Raw genomic sequence first — 23,825 nt, forward strand, 5'->3', positions numbered from 1 at the left:
GTCAATCCCTATGACTACAAATGGAAATTTTATCTAGTTAACATCTAGTAAAGCATCACCCTCATTAAGGTTAAATGACCTCCACAGTTTCCGCAAGAAACACCTTTCCCACCCAGTTGGAAAAGTAAAATAAAACTGGAGATCACTGGATAAATAGTGAGCTGTTCTTGGATCAGACCAACCATGCTTCTTAACTGAGTTCACAACTGCAAGCAGAGCTGCTGCAGATCTACCTGTGGAGTAAGGCAGAGACCAGGTCATTATGAGCTTACACCCCTGGAGCAGGACTGGTTTTATAATTCGCGGGGTCTAGTGCAAAATGAAAATGCAGGGATCTTTGTTCAAAATGCAAGAAAATAGTGCTGTTAAAGGTACATATAAAGTTTTTTCTTTCTTCTGCAGCCTCTGCCAATTTATGGTGAGTCTTTGTTTATTTACTTTTTAATGTCATTCTAAGAAAAAAATTAGATTTTATATTATTAGCGTGAATTTTGCCATTTGTCTTCATGTCGTGCATTGACAGTTTTAAGTTCATGTATCAGAGCATTTAACTTGGACGCAGAACACAAATTATATAATTCTCATTTCCTGGCAAGCCCCTCCTTGAGCTGGCCTGAAGAGGCGAACACTATCCAAATTCAGGACGGTTGGAAGGAGGATGAGAGAATGCCCCCAGGCACGAAGATACCTGTGAGGCCATCGTAGACCGCCCGCGTACCTGGAGCCCCGCCTGTGTTGAAGGGCGCATGCGCCCTCTCTAGGGCTCGCCTGCTGTTGGGCTTTGCCTCCTGCCAGCCGCCTTGCGCAGTGCCCTGACCAGGAGGCACAGGGTCTGGCATCACCCTTTCCCACGGACCTAGTAACGCAATCTGGGGCATATTGGGAACTACCAAGAATTTTTAAATCTCCAGTTCAGTACATGCTTGGCACCTGGATCAGAGGTGACCTTCAGCTGGTCATTTGGCAGGCGTGCCTGGGGATGGGTGACACCGTGCCCTGAGTTGCTGACGGGACTGCGGAACCGAGCCTAACCCACTCTCCCTGGCCTGCCAGCGCCCAGACCTCTTTTGGAGCTGGAGGGCAGCAGCTTTTGCGGGAGAGACGGTGAGATGTGGCACCAGGCATCAGGGGACAGTGTTGTGGCTGCCAAGAACCCCATTCTGGAGAGACAGGGAGGCAGGACTATGCATGAGTCAAGATTCCAAGCCCCCCATACACTTTCGAAACACAAATTAAAAGAAAAAAATGATTACATATCAAGACAGGGCCTGCAGAGCATTAAACCTGGAGTGCCAAGGGCCTTCAGAGCAGGGGCCCTTTGGGACACCTGATTAAGTGACTTGCCCAAGGCCACAAAGCAAGGTAAATGGCAGAGCTAGGAACAGAAGCTACATTTTTCCACTACACTTTGCTGCCTCTTTCGAAATAAACTATTTCTGGCCAAAAAAAAAAAAAAAAAAAACCCACAAAACTAGAAGACTTACAGTGCTTTTCTTAAAGAGGGAAAAAAAAGTAGTTCCTAGCAGGTATGCTTTATTTTTAGCAATTTTTCTTTATAGTATATAAAACAACTTCATAAACATGTCGCCACATCCCTAAAAGGTAAATGTTATGTTATCCCCGTTTTACAGATAAATCAGAGGCTCATTAGCCGAGTCACATTCTTGCTGAAGAGCAGAGCTAAAGCAAGAGTTCCTAATTCCATATCCTTTTTTGTTATTGTTGAGATGTTTCACCTTTTTTTTAAATTAGGGAGTTAAAGTTAAGTTGTAGGTAAGCAGTAAAATCATGCATAAAATATAGAGCTCCTGTACACCACCCTATTAATAACACCTTGCATTAGTGTGGTACATTTGTTACAATTCATGAAAAACATTTTTATTGTACTATTAACTATAGTACATTGTTTACAATAGGGTTTAGTGTGTTGTGCAGTCATGTGTATGTGTGTTTTTTTTTAGTTTTATTCTAGTAACATTTATACTATCTAAAATTTCCCCTTATGTTCTTTTGTTAATCCTCAATCCCTTAGTAGAGAATGTGGGAAAGAGGTTAATGGAGACTGTTAGGCTGGTATGGAAGAGACTCCATTCATCAGATCTCTAAGAAGCAGTTCCTTGTAGAAGACACTTGTCTAGATGCCATGATATGAGAGGGCTCTGGCTCTAACATCCACTTCACTGTCACATTGGTTGCCAGGCAGGAAGGCAGCAACTCTGTCACATTCTGTATGACCTCAGTCAAGTTCCTACTTATCACTAAGCTTTAGTTTTCTCATCTGTAAAATGGAGATGACAATAATAATATTTATTTCCCAGAACTGCTCTGAGGATTGAAGCCCAGTGTCAGGACAATGGTTAACACTCAATGAATGTTAACAATTGTTATTCTCTTTATGATTATTAATTCATTTGGTGCAATTGGCTGACTGAGCTCAAATCACCTTCCTCTCTCACCATTATGTAAATGTATCTCTCAATACTGAACTCTCAGTTGAAGAATATGACTTCCCCCCAACAAGGCGGATTAATTATTCTTCAGATAATATGAGTATATAAGTGAGTTTACTCTCTGCTAGAACCTCCAGACAAGATGCTGTGTTAGAAGGGAACATCTGGTCCAATGCTCTCACTTTTCAGTTGAAAAAGTTAAGGTCCAAGGAAGTTAAATGACTTTTCCAAGTTTATGCCGTTAATTACTGATAAACCAGGACTCCTAATTTAGTGCAAATTTCCACTGAATATTGCTTCTGGAAGACAATCATAACCCCATTACTATCATAGCGTTGAAGTATACCTCTTTGCTTTTTCATAATGCAGTATGATTATGAAGAGCTGTATATTCTTTTCATTTGGTTTGTAAGTGGTCCTGATCATTATACCATGAGTAATGATTTAAATTCATTTGTGCTCCTTGTACACGTAAATTAAAGGATATATCAGTATTATTTTCACAGTATGTTCCCTTTTTCCCTGCCGGATAGGAAATATTTTTGAGCCATATGGGATCCTAATTCTCTGAATGCTTTTAGATTATCAGATGTCTCAACTGACAGTCCTGGATGAAAATCAACTCATGAGAATTTGCAAAACTGAAAAAAAAATTAAGAACATTTTGATGTTATCATGTACTGGCAATTCCATCTTTATCTTTTCTTCAATTAGGAGAAAAAAACACATCAAACTCCCTGAATATTAGAATTTTCTGCTCGAAATTTTCAAACCTTTTCCTACAAACTAACTTAATGTAATTGTCTTTAGACTGTGTTTTTATAAATCTGTACATCACATTTCCACTTATGCATTCATTCTTTTAAGCTTTTATTTTTGCTCAATACTTAGTCAACATCAAAGTGCTAAGCACTTTTATAGGTGCTAAGGAAGATGCAAAGATATTTAAGGCATGATGTTTTCTCTCAAGAAGTTTGCTGTCCACTAGAGGAGACAAGACATATAATATGTAGGAATAACCAACATGTAGAGAGATGGCCTGTTTACCATCTGCTTTAACCTGGATAAGATGTGTACATTTTCAGTAATGTTCAATTTAAGTAAATATGAAGGACTTCTTGGTGTTGTTATTGGTACCCGTCCAATATTTTAAAAGTAAAACCCAAGAACTCCTTCAAGTAGAATAATTAGACAAGGGGACATTTAATAAACATCCACTATGAGAAAGAGTATTTCTCCTTTTATTTACCCCACATTGCTCTCAGGTTGAGTAATAATATTTAGTGAAGAAAATGGTGTAATGAAGAGAGAGTGTCCATGGCATAGACTATACAAAGGGTGAGGGCCTTTGTGTGCCTTGTACCAGTTTTCCCTTTTTATTCAACCCAAGGTCAAATGGTAGGGGCTAGCCAGCCCCATATAGCTCAAATGACTTTTCTTAGTTGTGAGTTTGCTCAGCTTTCAGTTTGACACCGTGATTGGGTTAGCTTCCCACTTACAGTGATCAATCCCCTCATGCTTACTCCTAGTCTCGTGGTGTGAGCAAATTTTTCCACCACCAAAGTTTTAAAATGAAATCAGCCAAAACAAAGTCTTCATGGGGGAAAAATGTTTTTCTTCTAAAGAACATTTCAAGAAAACGGTCACAAAACCAAAAATAAATATGAGGGGAGAAATTAGGCAATTCCATTGGTCAACTGTTTCAACAAGGTTGTCACCATTCTCTGCCCACCAGTGACATTCTAGGTTACAAAAGACCTGAACACAAACCTTGACATCGAAAATTCAGGGAAGAATCACATATATTCTGAGGCCAACCTAACACATTCCCAAATGTTATTGTTTCTGCTCTGAGATTATAATGTGTTCGGATTCCAAGATTAAAACTTTTTCCTATAAAACACCAGATTTTAAATCTGGGAGTGACTAATTGAAGACTACAATTGGCCAGCGGATTATTATATAACATTGTCTTGGTTCTAAGGGAAGCTCATTTTCACGTAAACTGGTCAGAGCAACTTGAATGCAGAAGATGGAGGGAGCCATAAATAGTCTTTGCTTTTCATGGCCTAATTATCTTGTAGCTCATGTTTGCCTGCTTTCAGGTTTCCAATAGGGATATCTATTATTGGTACTCATCTGACCGTGGACCCATCTCTGTCACCTTTTTATAAGCAGTTAGCCCTGCTCATCCTGGGGGAAGGCTATAGCCATTTTCTTATCAACATAGGGAGGTACCAGGGGAATTTCTCCCTTTTAATCAGGAAAGCAAATGCTTTTCCAGAGGTTTCCCAGTGTCTCCTCAGACAGAACTCTGTCACGTGTTCAACCATAGCTTCCACGGAGGCTGAGAATATTTAGCTTGTCCACCCTATCATCAACATCTGCTACAACCTTGAATAAAATTCCTGGGTCATGGAGTATGGACATGTTCAATTTAACATGCACTTCTAAATCATGATCCATGGTTGTATCAATTTAGACCCCATATCTAAGGCCATTTTGATTTTTTGTTTGCCATCTGGCTTTTCTCTTTGATTCAAATGAAAAGATTCCATTTGGTTTAGAAACTTGACTCCCCAGTGAGACCAGTTCCTATTGATCTCCACAAGGTCACATTTCCTCACATTGTCCTCAGATTTTGATGTTTCTAGGATGTTGTTTCATTGTTGGTTGCTGAGCTCCACATCCATGCTACCCAAACTCTCCATCATTCTTCATAACCAGAGTACATTAGAAAACTGTAAATCAGCTTATCCTTCAATGTTTCCCATTGCACTTGGAATAAAATCATAATCCTTTTCATGGTCTGCAAAGTCCTCCATTATCTGTGCCGGGCTTTCCCTTCCAAGGTCATGCTATTCTTCTTCCCCCTCAGTCACTAAATTCTGGTGATACAAGCCTTCTGTCTCTTCCTAGAATATGCCCGGTTCTCTTCTCACTGCAGAGCCTGTGTATCTGCTATTCCTTCTACCTGGAATGCCCCTGGAATGCTTCTTCTCATTTTGGGATAGCTCCTTCCAATACATCAGGTCTTGATTTACATGTTACTTTCTCAAAAAGACTTTCTTGACTAGTCTTTCTAACATAGGTCTCCCTTGTTATTTTTGGCCACAACACTCCACTAAAGTCCTTTATAGTGTTTTACTAGCTGTGTGACCTTGGGCAAATTTTTGGCTTCCCTGTGCCTTCAATTCTGCATTTGTAAAATATTGTAAAATAAATATAAAATAAGAGTAATACTTGCACCAACCTCAGGGATTGTTGTGAGGATTAAACAAGGTAAGGTACTTAATGGTGCCTGGTATATAGTAAACACGCGTAAAACTTTGCTAATAATTATTTGTGTTATTTGTTTATTTGCATTTCTGTCTTCCCCACTAGACTATAAACAGTAAATGTAGAGGAACCTTATCTGTCCTCTTTTTGGTGTATCTCAGGACCTAGCCTGGAAAATAGTAATTAGTACTCAAAAATACTAGTTGAACAAATATATGTTGAATAAATGAATGAATGGCAGTTCCCACCTCAGTGGTAGCTTTAACTCTGGTTTAGATTTGGCTAGCTCATTTCTAGCTTTCAGCAGCCTCCTGTCCAAGCTGCCAGATTTATCATATGAAAATATGGGATGCCCAGTTAAATTTAAACTTCTGTATTCTATCTGGCAACCCTTCTCCCCTCACTACTACCTTCACCCTTAAGAAGAAACATTTTCTCTCTGTCCTTCCCTCCCTTTCTCTTACTTGGCTGTCCTTTCCTATTAAGATTATTTTGCTATTTCTGAATATAGTTCTCACTGTCAGGAGTCACCATTATCCTTAAATCTGGAGATGTCTGTTCTTAAGGACATTAATGTATTAATGAGATGGCCTTATGACTGGTCTACCGTTCCCAGAGGGCCGCATTTTTTGCCTTCACCGTTGCAGCCCCTGTCAACCTGGGCAGCCATCCCAGGTGAATCACTCTGTTTTCCCTAGATTCAGAACACATTAAGTTGGGCACATAAATGTCCTTAATTCATTCCCAGGCACCTTCCTGCCTTTCGTATCTAGACATCCTTCTCCTAAATCTTGGCTCTTAAAGGAGACCTAAACCAAGGTTACCCAAACCTGGCACCCTGCCCCTGAGAGCTTCATTTCCCCAGTTGGTCAGCCAGGTGGTTTGACAAGGCTCTGCAGAAGAGCTGAGGCTCCCAGCACTGCCAATTCAACGTCAGGCTGTTATTTCCCACTTCCCAGCCTTATCCCAACTCAGAACTTGGCAAGTTACTTGGTGCTTTAGCCAGAAAAGCCTGGGTCACCTTTATTAACACACTTGACTCGGGATTACACTGTTTAAAAGTAGAACTAACCAGTTAACCTTTCAGAAGGTAAAGAATTTATCTGAAATCAAACATTTTAGAGAAACTATGGCAGCCACACTCAATTGTCTGTCAATATATATGTAGTGTATGTGAAAACAGTGTCATGGGAGTTACCTTGTATTAGTATCTATTGACTGGATTCTCCATCAGGAGAAGTTTCCTAATTCTCATTTGGTACTCTCTACAGTGAAGGAAGCCTGAGAATCAGAGTCTGATAGATCCATCATATGCTAACTGTGCAAACTTGGCTGAATGGTTTCACATCCCTGGGACTCAGAGATAAAACCATTTATCTTATAAGATTGTTGTAAGGTTTATAAATAAAAATGGCAAGGTACCTGGCTCTCAGTGAATGCTCAATGACTGGTCATTAATATTAATCTTTTTAAGCACATTTTCCTCCTTCATTACTTATGGCTATGTTGGCCATATCCAGAAGCAAATTCATTTTTTCTTCTCCCACTGAGGAGCACTTCGTTTTGGATCTCTTTATTACCAGTGAGATATCATTTGTCATAGAGCCTGTTGTAAACACAAAGATGACATATTTCTCTTCTGTTAAGAGCAGGGTGTCCAAACTAACCTAAGCATTGCTCACTTTTGGCTGTAAGGCACTGGAAAATTTTCAGCATATTAGAAGAACAAAACTCAAATACCTGCCAAGATTATGTACAGCCTACTCAAGGAAAAAATTTTTTCTTCACAGTTTGTGATTGGAAAAGGACATGGGACAGCTGCTAACTGTTTTCCTTTCATCTCCAATTTTGGCATGTTCTTCTAATAGCTCTCCTGCCACCCTCAGTCTGCAGCACAGTGGGAGCTAAAGGAGGACTCAGGTGTCCCCCAAGTCCTACCTCCACCCCCTGATCAGACTCAGCTGCCAGGAAAGACCATTTAAGGCATTTAATATCCTTTCACCCCCTTTGGGGATGTTGTAACCCAGCTAGATACCATGCTTCAGAAGAAAAAGAAGAGTTAAAGCTTTGCAGTGAGTAGGAAATGTTTAGACCAGAAAACCCCGCAGGTACCTGCAAACCATAATTCCATGATTCAGTGAACAGAAAGGACTGGGGCAGAGCAGGAAAGAATAGGTCAGACAGCTTTCCAAATTCTCTTCCATAGACAGGAATTCATTGTTGTTCAAATGCTGTGAAATCAAAGATACAGTAAGTTGGAACATTTGCTTTCAAGTGTGAATTTCATATGGCTCTAAAGTACAGTATAAATGGTTTAGGTCTAACCACATTTTTACTGAACATTTTCTCTCCTACATTAGCACTACTGGAGGTGAAATTGGGTAATGGTTGTAAGAAAAGTTCTCACCAGCTATAGGGGCAAATTCCTTAAGTTCTCTGGGCCTTGGTTCATTCATTTGTGAGATGAGGGTTATATTAGCACCCACCTCCTAGAGATGTGGTAAGGATAAAATAAGTTAATATATATAGAACATCTAGAACAGGCCTTTGCACAGAATAAGAACTTGGTAAGTGTGCCATTTACTTTACACTAATTTATACCAATTTTAGTGTGAAAACTGGAAGAAGACAGTAGATATACATAGCTTTATATTTTTAAATGTATGTACAGTATCTAGAGGAAGTAAGAGCATACAAATAAGCTTTGTTCCTATCAACTTTTTTCCTTAAAGAATAAAATAAATAATATAAAAATAAATAATAGGCTTTTTCTCTTGCAGCTGTGAAATTTTTGACCAAAGACAGTACAAATTACTGTATAAATGCTTTGCAATCTTAATAAATATACATAATTCTAAAATCTACATGAGCACATATCTCCAATGAATTGTAATTATATTTTATGCTATCAACAACCCCTGCTCAATTCCTTTATGAACAAATACCTTCTCTCTGTGTGTCTTGAGAATAGATGTTTTACAGGAGAAATAGGCTGGAAAGATTTAAACAGGAAAAATTCAGTGGTAGAAAATTCATTGTAATTATGTTAGCTGTTAAGTACTAATCCTAAAAAAAATAAGTCTAAGGTATTATCTATCTTATTAAAATATACAACTATGATAGATACTCTCTAACTTATTATAGATACTCTCTAACTTATTACTTAGTGATGTGGTCTGAGGAATCCAGAAAACTTTCTTCATTAACTAAAAATGTGAAAATTTAAATTTTGAAGAAAAAAAATCCATTTCACTGGACAGATATGTAAAAATGGAGGTTTGAGGAGTAAAACACGTACTAAAAATTTTTCTTCCACTGTGAGAAAGGGAATTAGAATTGGGAGAAGCACATCATCAGTAACTCATGTTTCTGTTTAACAAGCTAAATAGAGCTTTGTTCCAACACTGAAAAGGGAATTATAAATCTGTTTTATCAGATTAATTATTATCAAAAGATGCATTGATTTTACTTGAAAATTGATACCAAATTGTATCAAAGCTTTTCTAGAAACTAAGAGGTGGTATGACATTCCAAGAAAATTGTGTACAGTTTTATGCCACCATTTTACTTCTGCTGTAAGAAATTATATGAAAAATAAACTAAAATATGTGCTTTTCCATGTGTGGATTTGCAGAATCTTGTTGTCACTCTATTATACAAGTCTTCTATTTTAAATATTTAAGGCCACATAATTTGTGGAGAAGAATCTAATTTAGTTAATTATAGAGCAAAAGCAATTTTCCCCAGTCAACAGTGTCTTCTTGATTTTTTTCAGTCTTTGACTGTATGGAGGGACAGAATAAATAATATCATCCAACTCAACCTTATATTAAGAAGAAACTAGTTCTCTAAGGTCTTAAAAATGTTTCCCTAGTATTTTGTATAATATGCAATGTGAAGGAAAGACTTCTAAATGAATATGATATAGGATTAACGTATGAAGATCGGAAAACTTTTCAAGCTGGAGTTCTGAGAGACAGAAGCACTCAATACAGATGTTTCTGAGAGACTTTCAATAAATAGCTATTCTATTTCTAATGGATCATTACATATAAAACACTGCTTTTTATTCCATTTGGTCATCTTATTAGTTTATCACATGGTCAGAGAAACTTCAGCTTTCAGTTCTCAGTGTATGAAATGATATTAGATGGTTTTTTCCATTCCATGATTAAGGAAAACAACAAAGACCCCTGCATTAGACATTTCTGGTCAGTTAAAGAGAGGCTGTTTTAAAACACTTCCTTGGGCCTTTGATTCTTCTATTAAGTCATTAACTAAACAACTCTATCTTCTGGTTAATTTTCCTTAAATGACCCATGCAATGTGCCTGGTAGGGTGCTAAGAAAATAATAAATAATTTATCAGTTGGACTTGGCAGTTTCATAGCATAGATTTCTAACCCCATAATATTCAAACAATAGTGAAAGTAGAGCAAAATTTAATTTACTTAAATGACTGAAAAAATATATGGAAATTAGCTAAAAATTTTAAATTTAACTTTCATGCACTTTGAGGCACTTGAATAATTATATCCTGAGGATAATCCATGAGTATTTTTTTCCTTGTATGCTTCCCTATTAATTCCCCATTTTGGCCCCTTCTATATGATTTGACTATAGTTTCAATGCCTATAGCTATAGAACAGTACTGTCTTGTAGAACTTTGTGTAATGATGGATATGGTCCATATTTGCACTGTCCAATGTGGTAGCTCCCAGCCACATGTGGACAATAAACACTTGAAATGTGGCTACTGTGACTGAAGAACTGGAATTTTAATTTTATTTAAATTTAATTAATTTAAATTTAAATAGCCTCATGTAGCTAGTGGCTACTGCATTAGACAGCACAACTATAGAGCATTCACATAACCATTACATAGGCAGAGATGTCCTGATCTATCCAAGGGGAAGATAAACCAAGAAGATGGTAAATTAAAAAAAAAAAAAAAAGAAAAGTCATTATTTTAAAATTTAGTACCATAGGAAATATGCACATTATTACAGAATTTTAAATATGACACAGGAATGAATGAGACGATAGAATTCAAGAAAAGGGATTTGAGAGAAAGGCATAGGAAGGGCCCACAGATGATAGGAATATATAATTCCACAATCACCAAGAAACTTGATTTGGCTTCTGCTTAACATACTTACAGTGATTTCACACATGGACTGTGAGGATGTGAGTTTTGGGCTCCCTTGATTATAGCTTATATAATGTTTCATGTTACTATCATTCAGCATTCCTAAAATACAGAGAAAATATATAAATTTATATAATATGTCATGCATGTTAATGTATTGCTATATTATATATATTACATTATGCTTCGTATTTATTTGATATCTCCCATGTATTTTATGAATGCTGAAATTATTTGTGTTTGTGTATGTAGCTAGGAAGGTCATAGATGAATGGGGAAATAAAATATGCCCCTGCCTCCCCTCCAACAACAACTACATTTGTAAAGACTTTGATATGAATATTATTCTAACATTTGAAATTCCTCACAGTACACTTTTCAAGTCAATAAATCCTTAAAAATAAATAATATTAGTTCTAAAAAGAAATAATAGTAATCAAAATTGTTTCTAATTAGGTAAGAGAGATAAGACAGGAAAACAACTAAAACATAAGGCAAAAACCTCTTAATGACGTGACAGGACGATGATGACCAAAAGAGATCTGGAGGAGAAAGAGCTTCAATAAGGAAGCTCTGGGAAGATTTCAGAAGTAGCAACTGAGCTGGATCTTAGAAAATGATAGGTGGAGATAAGGAAGAAGAATGTAGGAGTTCAAGGTGTTTGGGGAACAATTAAGAATAGATTAAGTATATGAGAATTCCTATGGGGACACGTAAGCCAATACTAAAAAGTAATACGTTGAGGTCATATGTTTGAGAACCTTGAAGGCCAAGATTCATTCCTGCAAATTTGTGTTGAGTGCCTACTTTTGGAACAGGAGTGGTACAAGGAACTGAGGACACCCTACCTTCAAGGAGCTTACAGTCTGATGAGGAAGATCGACCCAAATGACAGTTCAGTGACATTGCTCATAGAAATATGTACAATACACAGTGAAAGCATAGAGGAAGGTGTATCTAAATCTGCAAGGTAGAGTTTGGGGTAGAATTCTTAGAGACAGGGACACTTCATTGACTTTTGAAGAAGTAGGAGTTGCCACACAGATAAAAGATCTCAGGGAGGAGAGAGGAAGGGATGCCAGACAGATAACAGTGTAAAACAGTGAATTGTTCAGGAAACATCAGTCATTAATTTCAGCTGGAACACAAGTGGTACTTGGTGGTGAGAAATGAAGTCTGGGTTGGAGGAGTCAGGCTGTTGGATCATGTAGGACCTCGTAAGGCCAGATGACAATTTGAGCTTTATTCTAAGGGCACTTGGTAAACATTGATAGATTTTAATCAATGGGAAAACCATGGTAAGATTCACATTCTAGTGAATGAATGTGGTAGCAATGTGAAGGACAGACAGGAGAAGGGCCAAACTAGAATCAAGACTAGGTTAAGCGGCTGCTGCAGTAATGCGGTGAACAGACAATGAAAACCTAACAGGAGTCAGTGTTAGTGGTGAGGAGGGGCAGAAGTGTACTCGAGATATTTAAGAAGCAGAATTACTTGGAATTAGTGACTGATTGAATGAGGTTGGTGAGGAAGCCAGAAAAGTCTAAAATATTCCCAGCTATCTGGTTTGGATGACCTAGAGGATTGTATTTCCCATATTAATTAGTATTGGGGATACATAAGAAAGATATGGATGAGTGGGATGATGGGTTTATTTTGAAAATAATCAGCTTATGATGTCAGTGGAAACTCCATGTGGAGAAGCCAGGAATCAGTTGTATAATAATTCTGAAGCTTGGTGGGAAGGTCTGGACTAAAGAATTTGAATCAACTACATATAAGAGGTTTTAAAATAAGAGAAGGATGGAAAGAGAAGCTAAAGAACATCACTTTGAGCAGAGTAACTACCTAAGGAGACTGAGAAGGATGGATCAAAGGGAAGAAGAAAAATCACTAGAGAGTGGTGAGTGATGTCATAGAAGTCAAGGAAGGGACATAGTTACAAGGTCAAGAGCAGTCAAGGGTTCTATTAAAATCAGGATTGAAAGGTGTTGACTAGACTTTGCAATTGAGAGGTCATTCTCAACATTTGGTAGAAAATTACTATGGAATCAATGGGGTGGGGGATTAGGATACAAGCTTATTGTAGTGGGTTCAAGAGACAGTGGAGATGAGAAAGTAGAGACAGCAAGTGTCATGGGAAGGTGAGGAAGTGGACAGTGCAATGTAGTAGATGGTTGAGCAGAAAATGACGTAATTGGAGCTCTGCTCTAAAAAACAATCATCTGGCAGCCAGGTGAAAAAATGGATGGTGGAAGGAAAAAACTAGACTTTATGTTTAGCTTTTAATGAGGAAAAAAGGAGTGAAGCCAAGATTCTCTAACATTTAGGGAAGACAAGTGCTAATTTGAGAAGAAATTCTAGCTCTCTAGGAAGAAGGGGAATGTTTATTGTCCTTGATGGAGCAACTATTACCCAAGTGCAAAAGAAATTGTTAGATTATTGTAAGGTTTGAAACATTTCATTTTTCTCTGAAAACCCATAAAAATCCATAACACTACAAAAATAAGGTATTCTATAATTTCCTTTAATAAGAAATTGTATTTGTTTTTTCTTATTCCTTTGTTTTTTAGGGTTTGTTAATTTTCTTGGGGTATGGTGGGGACATGTTGGAAGCAATACAGTTATTTTAGGTTATTTGTTTTTCTTATTCCCTTGTTTTACTTTGTTTGAATTTTTAGTTTTTTGGTAAAGTAAAAAAAAGTTATTGCATTTAAAAAATTAGCTTCAATGTAGTTATTTTAGGTTATTTGGTTTTTCTTAGACTTTTTTTTGATTATGGTTTGTTAATTTTCTTGGGGTATGGTAGAAACATGGTGGAAGCAAAGCAGTTATTTTAGGTTATTTGTTTTTCTTAATCCTTTGCTTTGTTTTGTTTGAAATGTCATGGGTTTTTGTTGTTGTTTGTTTGTTTTAATTTTTCAATAAATAAAGTTAAAAATTAAAAAAAAAGAAATTATATAAGTTCATGGTACTAAGATTAATTTGTCAAAGAAAAAATACGCATTCTTGAACTTCTCTATAATCATTTCTGAAAGGTAACTTTAAGTTAACATTCCGAAGCAGTAAAATTCAATTTCAAAATATAAATCTGTATACTTATATATGATAATGTTAATCAAAAGTTGGGTATGACTGGAATTATGGCATTTTAGAACTGAGTTCATTTTCATTAAACTGCTTCAGTTTAAGGATGAGGACAGTGAGACCAAAAAGGAAAAATTCCTTGCCAAGTTTACCCAGCCAAGATGCAAATCCAGGTCTTTAGACTCCAAGCCCATTGCTGTTTGACAAAAGGCTGGCTGGATAATGCACTGGGATATCTTTGGTATCCCTATGTATTACAGAAAGAGAGAAAATAGAGAAATTCTAATAGCATGCTTCACTGGGGACCTTTAATCCTTTCCTTTACATTTTCACAATTAGTACTTTTTCTCCTCAGGCACATTCTTGCAATTTTCATTGTGCTTCCAGTAATTTTCACTCATTTTTCAAAAGTGTTTGGTAATTATCCTGTATGCTAGAAAATTTGCCCTGGAGAGAAGTTGTTGTGTACTAACATGTTCTTTAGAAATGTCTAAGTTTCCTACAATTCTTCAAAAAGTTTCCTCTCTTGATCCTATATGCAGAAAATCCTGAGAAATCTATACCAAAGCTCCTAAGAGCTAATAAATGTAGAGAGTAAAGTGGTGGGGTGCAATATCAACATCCAAAAATCAGTAATGTTTCTATACACTAGCAATGAACAATCAAAAGAAATAAAAAAAATTCCATTTATAATAACAATTAAAAGAATCAAATATCTAGGAAGAAATCTGACTAAGGATGTAAAGGACTTGTACACAGAAAACTACAAAACATTGCTGAAAGAAATCAAAGAAAACCTAAATAAATGGAAGGAATTCCATATTCATAGATTGGAAGACTACATATTGTTAAGATGCCAGTTCTACCCCAAAGCAATTTACAGATTCAAAATACAGTCAAAATTCCAACAACCTTCTTTGGAGAAATGGACAAGCCAATCATCAAATTTATAGAGAAGAGTAAGGGACCCCAAATAGCCAAAGCCATCTTGAAAAAGAAAAATGAAGGCGGAGAACTCACACTTCCTGATCTTAAAACTTATCAGTAATCAAAACAGCATAGTACTGGCACAAGGACAGACATATAGACCAATGCAATAGAATTGGGAGCTCAGAAATCAACCCTCACATTTATAGTCAATTGATTGTTAACAAGGGGGCAAAGGCCACTCAACTGGGGAAGAGTACCCTCTTCAACAAATGTTGCTGGGAAAACTGGATCTCTGTTTGAAAAAAATGAAGGTGTTCCCCTACCTCACAATTCAAAATGGATAACAGACCTAAATATAAGAACCAGAACTATAAAACTCCTAGAAGAAAATGTAAGGAAGCATCTTCAGGGCCTTGTATTAAGCAATGGTTTCTTAAACTTTACACCCAAAGCATAAGCAACTAAAGAAAAAGTAGATAAAATAGGAGTTCATAAAAATTTAAAACTTTTGTGCCTCAAAAAACTTTATCATGAAAGTAAAATGACAACCTACACAATGGGAAAAAATATTTGGAAATCATATATCAAATAAGGGTTTAATATTCAGAATATATTTTTAAAATCCTTTAACTCAACAACAAAAAGATGACTCAATTTAAAAAATGTGCAAAGGACTTGCATAGACATTTTCTCCAAAAAAGATACACAAATGGCCACAAAGCACAGAAAAGGTGCTCAACATCATCAGCCATTAGGGAAATGCAAATCAAAACCACAGTGAGATACCATTTCACAACCCGGTAGAATGGCTACTATTTTTTTAAAAGAAAATTACAAATATTGGAGAGGATGTAGACAAATAGGAACATTCATTCATTGCTGGTGGGAATGAAAAATGGTGCAGGCTCTGTGGAAGACAGTTTGGCAATTCCTCAGAAAGTTGAATATAGAATTACCAGGTGACCTGGGAAGCCCTTCTCTAGATACATACGCAAAAGAATATTGAAAGTGGGGCTTGAGCAGATATATGCACACCAATGTTCATAGCAGCATTATTCACAATTATCAAAAGACGGAAGCAACCCAGGGGTCCATCAGAAGATGAACAGATAAACAAATGTGGTCTATCCATAAAATGGAATATTACTCAGGCTTAAAAAGGAATAAAGTTCTGATACATGCAATAAGATGGATGAACCTTGAAGACATCATGTTGAGTGAAATAAGCCAGACACAAAAGGGCAAATATTATATGATCTCACTGATATGAAATAGTTAGAATAAGCAAACTCATAAAGTTGGAATCTAGAATATAGGATAAAAGGAGGTGGGGTTGGAGTAGGGAATAGGGAGTTGTTAAAGCTTAAAATGTGCAGAGTTTCTATTTGGGATTATAGAGACCTTTTTGTAATGGATGGTGGTGATGGTAATACAAAATTGGGAATATAGTTAACAGCACTGAATTACATATTTAATGTGGGTAAAAGGGGAAATGTTAGGTTGTAATTTTGATACTGAAATAATTAAAAAAGAAAAATCTATGGAACCACACAACACCAGCAGTGAACCCTAAGTTAAACCATGGCATATAGTTAATAGTTCAAATAGTGAAGTCTGCTTTCATCAGTTGTAGCAAATGTACACACCAATACAAGGTGTTAATAATAGGGAGGTACAATAGGGATCCTGTATTTTATGCATGATTGTTCTGTATACCCACAACTTATCCAATAAAAGAAGGGCTCCATTCTTACTGAAGATTGAAAGATGGTATTTAGTGGTTTCAAGGATTCAGTTATTCAAATAATTTCAGGATTCAAACACTGAAATCAAGTTTTTGGAATTACGTTTAGATAGTAAACAAAGACTATAGGATACTGGTGTATTTTGTGTTTGCACAAAGAAAACAGATTCTTTATTTTGCTTGAACTGAAGTTGTGGGTTGGTAAAAACACATGGAAAACCTGGTAATGCTGTAACACATATCAGCCAAAGACTTTTTTTTTAAGGCTGGGTACTCCTTTTGGAAAACCCCTAGAAGAGCAAAAATCAGAATGATATCACATACCCAGCTCGTGTCACACTAGTCCATTTCTGAAAATAACGCTTTCTCAAAATGAAGTAATTTGTATTCTTAGCTATGCTCTGTTGTGTGCTCTGAGTAATTTCTTGAGAGCAATGTTTCCTGTGGCATATTGCCAAAACTGGCTTTATTTGTTTTTCATTAGGCTTTTCATCAGCATGCTGCTATGTACCTGGATCCTTATGCTTCCTCCAAGACAGCCCGTGTAGCTTAAACGTAGGAGTGATTCTATGAGTAGGCACACTGTTTTTGTCCAGTGAATGCCCATTTGAAATCCCTGGCTATGGCACCATTATAATGGTTTTAATCCATCTAAGAACTGACAATTATCCATTTATAGTATAGCCTGATATGAATTGCTTATATCCATCTATGCTTTCTCTGTCTAGAGAAAGACATTAGCTTCACTTTGCTCCACAGTAGAACTTCCCCTTCTCCTTTATTATCCCAGGAAAATGCACCAAGTCCACCCCATTGCCCAATTCTGGAGCTTGTATGTATTCCTCATTTCTCCATCATTCCACACATTTGATTGCTAAGTCGAACTTGTTGATGACTTTAAAATCCATCCACTTCATTCCGTCTCCATGGCCACTACCTTAAACCAAGTCCAGATCATCTCTAAAACAGCTGTAGTAGCCTCCTAATGGTCTCATATCCCCAGGTTTATTCTTCCCAATTCATTCTCTGTTTTGCTCTGAATGTCCATCAATACCCATTGCCCCCCATAAATAGGTATTTTAATTTCTATTATTAAGCATTCTCATGTGTTACATAGTAATAGGGCCATTTAATTTGTCAAGAAAAATAATGATCTGAATTCTTGAACTTCTCTAGGAACTCCTCAGTTTAAAGGGAAATTCTAGGTTACAAACTCAGAAAGGTGAAAATTTAAAGGCAAAATAAGCAATCTATACATTTATGTATTAGAATATTAATCAGGTTTTTAAAAATAATGGAAATCAGAGAATTTCAGGGCTGGATTGGTCCTTGTGTCAGTTTGGATCTGTTATGTCCCCCAAAACGCCATTATCTTTGATGTAGTCTTGTGTGGGCAGACTTATCAGTGTTGATTAGATTGTAGTTCTTTGAGCGTTTCCTGGAGATGTTCCACACCCAACTCTAGGTGATGACTCGGATTGGATAATTTCCATGGAGGTGTTACCCCACCCATTCAGGGTGGGTCTAAATTAAATCATTGGTGCCATATAAATAAGCTGACAAACAGAATGAACTCAGTGCAGCTGAGAGTGACATTTTGAAGAGGAACTACAACCAAGAGGGACACTTTGAAGAACACACTGGAACTGAGAGAGGACCTGCAGCTTACAGAGACATTTTGGAGACGGCCTTTGAAAGCAGACTCTTGCTCTTGAGAAGCTAAGAGAGGAAAAACACCCCAAGAGCAACTAAGAGTGACATTTTTGAGGAGCTGAAGCCTAGAGAGGAACATCCTGGGAGAAAGCCATTTTGAAACCAGAACTTGGAGCAGATGCCGGCCATGTGCGTTCCCACCTAACAGAGGTTTTCCGGACACCATTGACCATCCTCCAGTGAAGGTACCCAATTGATGATGCGTTACCTTGGACATTTTATGGCCTTAAGACTGTAACTGTGTAACCAAATAAATCCCCTTTTATAAAAGCCAACCAATCTCTGGTGTTTTGCATTCTGGCAGCATTAGCAAACTAGAACAGTCCTTAAAGATCGTCTGGCTCAACTTCATTTTATAGACGAGGAAACTGAAACCCAGCCCAAATGATCTTTCTGAACTTGACCATGTAACACCTTTGCTTAAAACCTACCCATGGCTTCCCATTACTCTCAGAATGAAGTCTAAATTTCTTGGCATAGTGTTCAGTGTTTGTATATTCTGGCCTCTGATTAACTTTCCAGTCTTACCTTTTGCTTTTGCTCCTCTCTCTGACTTATTTCAGAACCCAAGCTTCCAAATACACTGTGTTCTCTCTTACCCACAGGTCATTGCATATAATTTCCTGTTTGTCCTTCCTTTTGGGGGTGCTAAGTCCTAACCATCCTTCAGGTATCTGATTGCACATCATCTCCTCTAAAACCTATCCCAGATCCCTTCTGAGCTCCCAAGTATGCAGTGATCACCATAGCCTATTCACAGCATTCTAATTGCCATTGTATAATCTTGCCCTCACTTGACTAGAAGGAATAAAGGTGAATGTGGGCAGCAACCTGCATTTTATTCGTTGTTCTGTCTCCAAATCTTGATCAAGTGTCTGGCAATCAACATTTTAAAATTAATTATGAGTTCTCACTTTTAATCTGCCAATTAAGATTTTTCCACCAACGCTCCTTGCAAAATCTGCAAGAAAAATAGTGGTCAGTTCTTTCACATCAGCATGTAGGTCACTGATAATCCTAAATGGCAACACTTCCTAACACTTTGATAGGAATACAGTTTTAAGTCACAGGAATTAATCTCCAATGCAGATAATCCAACCATAAATAATAAACCGTAAGAGATGCTTGTGAGGAGAGGGAAGGTCACACAGATGACCTTCTCTGATCCCACCCTCACATAAGGATGACTAAGCATTTGTTTCTAAAAATCAGGTCACGTCTTGGTTATTTTTCCTTTGGTTAATAAATCCCTGTTATTTACCCACAGAAAAGATAGCCTGAATTAATTTACACCATTTCTGGTTTTGTTTCAGGGAAGCAATGTTATGGAAGATCAGGATTTGTTGGAAATTGGAATCCTTAATTCTGGGCACAGACAAAGAATTCTACAGGCAATCCAGCTCCTTCCAAAGGTAAGCACAGTTCCAGTAATTTTAATTCCAGGCATGCAAGGGCTATTAGCATTTAGAACATCATTTCCACATATTGATGCAATGCCCAAGAGCGGATCTTCTTAGGTCCAGCTAAAGATTCCCTCATAAAATTACTATGGGTCACACTTGGCATTAGATTTAGCTAGAGGGTATAATACAGGAAAGATCATCTGCCAGCAGGGTAGCTTCAGTGTTTCTCTTCAGTGGCAGTCCAATATTATATTAGTACATACAGCATTCCAAGCCCCCCAGATGACAACTCAGGTGCAAGAAGACAAGATCCATATTGGGTAGATGTGGGAACTGTGCTGGCAGAGAAGCCTCATGTCCTGTAGGAGACAATAGTCTCTTGTAACAACTCCATAGACTTAGCCTCCAGGGTCCCTTCAAGGGAACTGCCCAGTTACAAGAGTCTTCATTCAGGGATGCCTGAAGTTTCACATCCCCATCAGGTATTCATGGTTCATATATAGATCCTCCTCGTCTAGATGCAATCTGTAACCAGGTGTCATTTTTACTGTATGTTACCTAGCAGTATGTTACCTAGCAACAGGGTTGATTTTCTGTTTCCACATAAGGTTTCATAGAAGCCTAAAGGAAGAAGTAGAGTCTGAGTACTGGTCTTTTGAGATACCTAGGATTTTAACTGATAGAGAAGGAAAGGTATTTTGGGAGACCAGCAGGAACCATATAAATACAGGTATGGTTCAGGCAATAAATTGCTGGAAGTGTTATGGGAATAATTAGTGATGCTATGTGATCTTAAATCCAAAGTGATTAAAAAATTGAAGCGTGTAGTAAGATAAATCAGAAAAAGTAGGTTGGGTTGCTTTGTGCTTTGTGCCAAGCTAAGTAATGTGAAATTCATTCTGTTGGCAAAGGGAGACAGATGTGGCCTGACCCCTGTGCTTTAGGGCAGTATACAATAGGAATTAGGAGGAAAGTTGAAGGTGGGCCATCCAGGTGAGAAGGGATTGGGGTGGGGCAAGATTGGAGGCAAGGTAAACAGGTGAATTGAAACTTTACTTATTCAGTAAGGGGAGAGCCGTGATAGCTCCTAGGTATATGAGCTTATCCTGTGTTTTGTACTCTCTTCTGTTCTTTTCCTTTCTAAGGAGGCTATAATTTCTCCTTCCCAGAATGGAAAGGATAAATATTAACCACTGTTTCTAATGAAGTTATCTAATAAAATTTGCTGACTGACAGTGAACTGAGTTTCTACTGATAGAATCTTAACATTTTTGCAAATTCAAAGAGAATCAAGCATACAAAGGAGTTTAATCATGTAATTTTCTACACTAAAAGGAAATGAATAAAACATCCTTAAACTAATTCTTTAAATGATTCCTATAAGCATATTGCTCACCTCCCTACTTTTGTATCTTTACTTACAATATTACTTCCTCTGCAAATTTTCTCCCCACTCTCAGCAAGGGAAGAGGCTTATCCTTTTTATATATGAATTTGTCCCCCGCACCTGGCACAGTGCCTGGCCTATGGTAGGATTCAATAAATCAATGAATGACTCCCTCCCTTGTCATAACGCTACCCCTCTTTTAAAGTTCAACTAATAGCATCCCTAAAATTGAACCACTTCTCACCACCTTGGTAATTATCACCCTAATCCAAACCTACCAACTTTAGCCAGACTACTACAACGGATGCTGGTGAATCATCCCTATATTAGACTACTTGAATTCATTACTTACTGGTCCTCTTCTACCCAGACAATTGCATAGATGCCTTATCTCTGCCCTGGTTAACCTCTCTTACCCCTCTGCAATTGAATTTCTACACAGCATCCAGAATGATCTTTCTAAAATGTGAATCAGATCTTGCCACACCCTCCTTAAAATCTCCCATGGATTCCCTTCTCACTTAGAATAAAATCTTTATCATGGCTTACAAAAGTCAATAGGATCTGGCCCCTTCCCACCTCTATGACGTCAGCTATCACTCTCTCCTGCATCCTAGTCTTCCGGCTTTGTGTTGTCATGGTTCCAGAACATGCCAAGCATTTTTGCCTCAGGGCCTCTCCACTGGGTCCCCCTGCCTGGAATGCTTCCCTCCAGATCTTCAAACACTTGTTCTTATACATCATCAACCCAAATGTCACCTCCTCACAGAGCCTACCTGACTTGAAATAACACCTCTCCCCAACTATTACTCTCCTTCATATGGCACTGTTTTATTTCCCTTCATAGTACTTATGGTTAACTTATGGTTATTTGTTTGTTGTACTCCTTACTTTTCATCTCTCCCACAGGATGCAAGGTTGATGAGATCAGGGACCTTGACTGTCTTATTCATTTATATATATCCAGCCCCTAGAATAGCGTCTGGCATGTCGTAGTTGGTTGAGAAGTATTTGTGGAATGAGGGAATACAGAGATCTCTCTTTCCTCTGAGTTTTTTGGCCCTATATTTGTTCCTGTCTGTAGGTACTGATAATATTCTACCACTTCTACATTATAGGCATCATGAAGACAGATACAATATCATATACATCCTTGAATTTTTCATTGTGCTTAGCCCAATACATACACATTAAAATAATAAATGAGTGATTGAATGAAGGAATATTTTCCTCATATGTTATTCAGGTATAAAATATTTTAAATCCAAAACTACTTCAATTTTTAGATATATCTATAATCCCTTACATGTGTTTTATTATGAAAAATCAAAGAACCTAAACCTAGATTTATTTGGGAAATAAATGGAGTATTTATTTTTAAGACATATCATTCTCATTAGAGAAAACAATATAATAGAAACAATACAAAATTAAGCTTCTTTCAAGAGGCTGATACAGAAGTACTTAATCTGCACACAAATGAACAGAGAATATATAAAACATCCAAACACGTATTCAGCAGCACAAGCAGAATGTTATAATGCTACAAATTGATGCTTTGCTTTCTTAGGTAATGAGCCCAATCTTCAGATGGTTAATAGTGTAATTTTACTGCCAGCATATTCATTTGCATTCACACTAACTTTGTACTGACAGAAAATTAACAAAATATCTCTTCATTCTGTTTATGCAATTCTGGTCTTCAGAATATTTGTGTTCTTCATCTGTCAGGAGAAATATTCCATGATTGCTACCTGAGATCCTTTAATTAACATATTGTGTTTTAGAGTTGGAAAGAGTTTTCCTAAACAGAGAAAAGGTGTTTGTTAGTTCCATCTTGATCTGTTAGCACACTTCAGTGTGTGTTTTTCATGCTTTATTTGTATTTGTTGCTTCATATTTCAAGGGAAAAAATATTCCTTTGGTAAGAATGACTTTCCTGTAATATGCTCTTTTTAATATTGAAATATTCACCAATGCAAAGATCTGCATGTTCTCAAGTACATTCAGTATGTTCAGCATATAGAATGCATTTCCTCTTGCTGTAATCACATTAATTACTCCCCTCCATCCATTCTTTCCATCTATCTTTTGCAATGCTTGACCTTTAGTACTAAAGCTTAATTATCAATTTTCACCCAGAATACACTTTCCTCACCAACTCAAACCCAATCTTTTCTTAGCTCTGAAAGCTTCCAAGGACTTCTAAAGATCAAATTTCATGCTTTTTCCCTTTTAAGAAAGGAAGCATATCAAAAGTTTCATGAGAAAATGGCTTATTCTGTAGTCTCCTAGAACTGCAAATATATTGTTATGTTGGTGTTGTCATTATCCCTTAGACGCAGGGAAATTATGTGATTACTTATTTGCAATCTGTAACTTACCTTTTTCCAGGTAAGAATTCTATGTGACCAAGTCATTTGTTCACCCTCTGTTCTGGTTTGCTAATGCTGCCATTATGCAAAATACCAGAAATGGATTGGCTCTTATGAGGGGGATTTATTAGGTTAAAAATTTACATTTCTAAGACCATAAAAATGTCCATGCTAAGGCATCAACAAGAGGATACCTTCACTGAAGAATGGCCCATGACATCCAGAACAACTATGTCAGCTGGGAAGGCATGTGGCTGGCATCTGCCATTCGTTTGCCCCCAGGTTGTGTTTTAAAATGGCTTTCTCTGT

The 23,825-nt window shown here is 37.2% G+C and overlaps 1 protein-coding gene across 20 annotated transcripts in view; it reads left to right on the plus strand.

The window, feature by feature from the left end:
* Positions 1-23,825, plus strand: part of ANKS1B (ankyrin repeat and sterile alpha motif domain containing 1B) — a 1,210,519-nt gene that overhangs the window by 823,443 nt on the left and 363,251 nt on the right. For all 20 annotated transcript variants that reach the window (XM_037845547.1, XM_037845538.1, XM_037845540.1 and 17 more), the window contains one exon: positions 19,665-19,763. In XM_037845547.1, coding sequence (XP_037701475.1) covers positions 19,665-19,763 — 99 coding nt within the window. The remainder of the gene's footprint in view (positions 1-19,664; positions 19,764-23,825) is intronic.

Source organism: Choloepus didactylus, chromosome 8 (genome assembly GCF_015220235.1).
Source record: "Choloepus didactylus isolate mChoDid1 chromosome 8, mChoDid1.pri, whole genome shotgun sequence".
Classification (NCBI taxonomy): domain Eukaryota; kingdom Metazoa; phylum Chordata; class Mammalia; order Pilosa; family Megalonychidae; genus Choloepus; species Choloepus didactylus.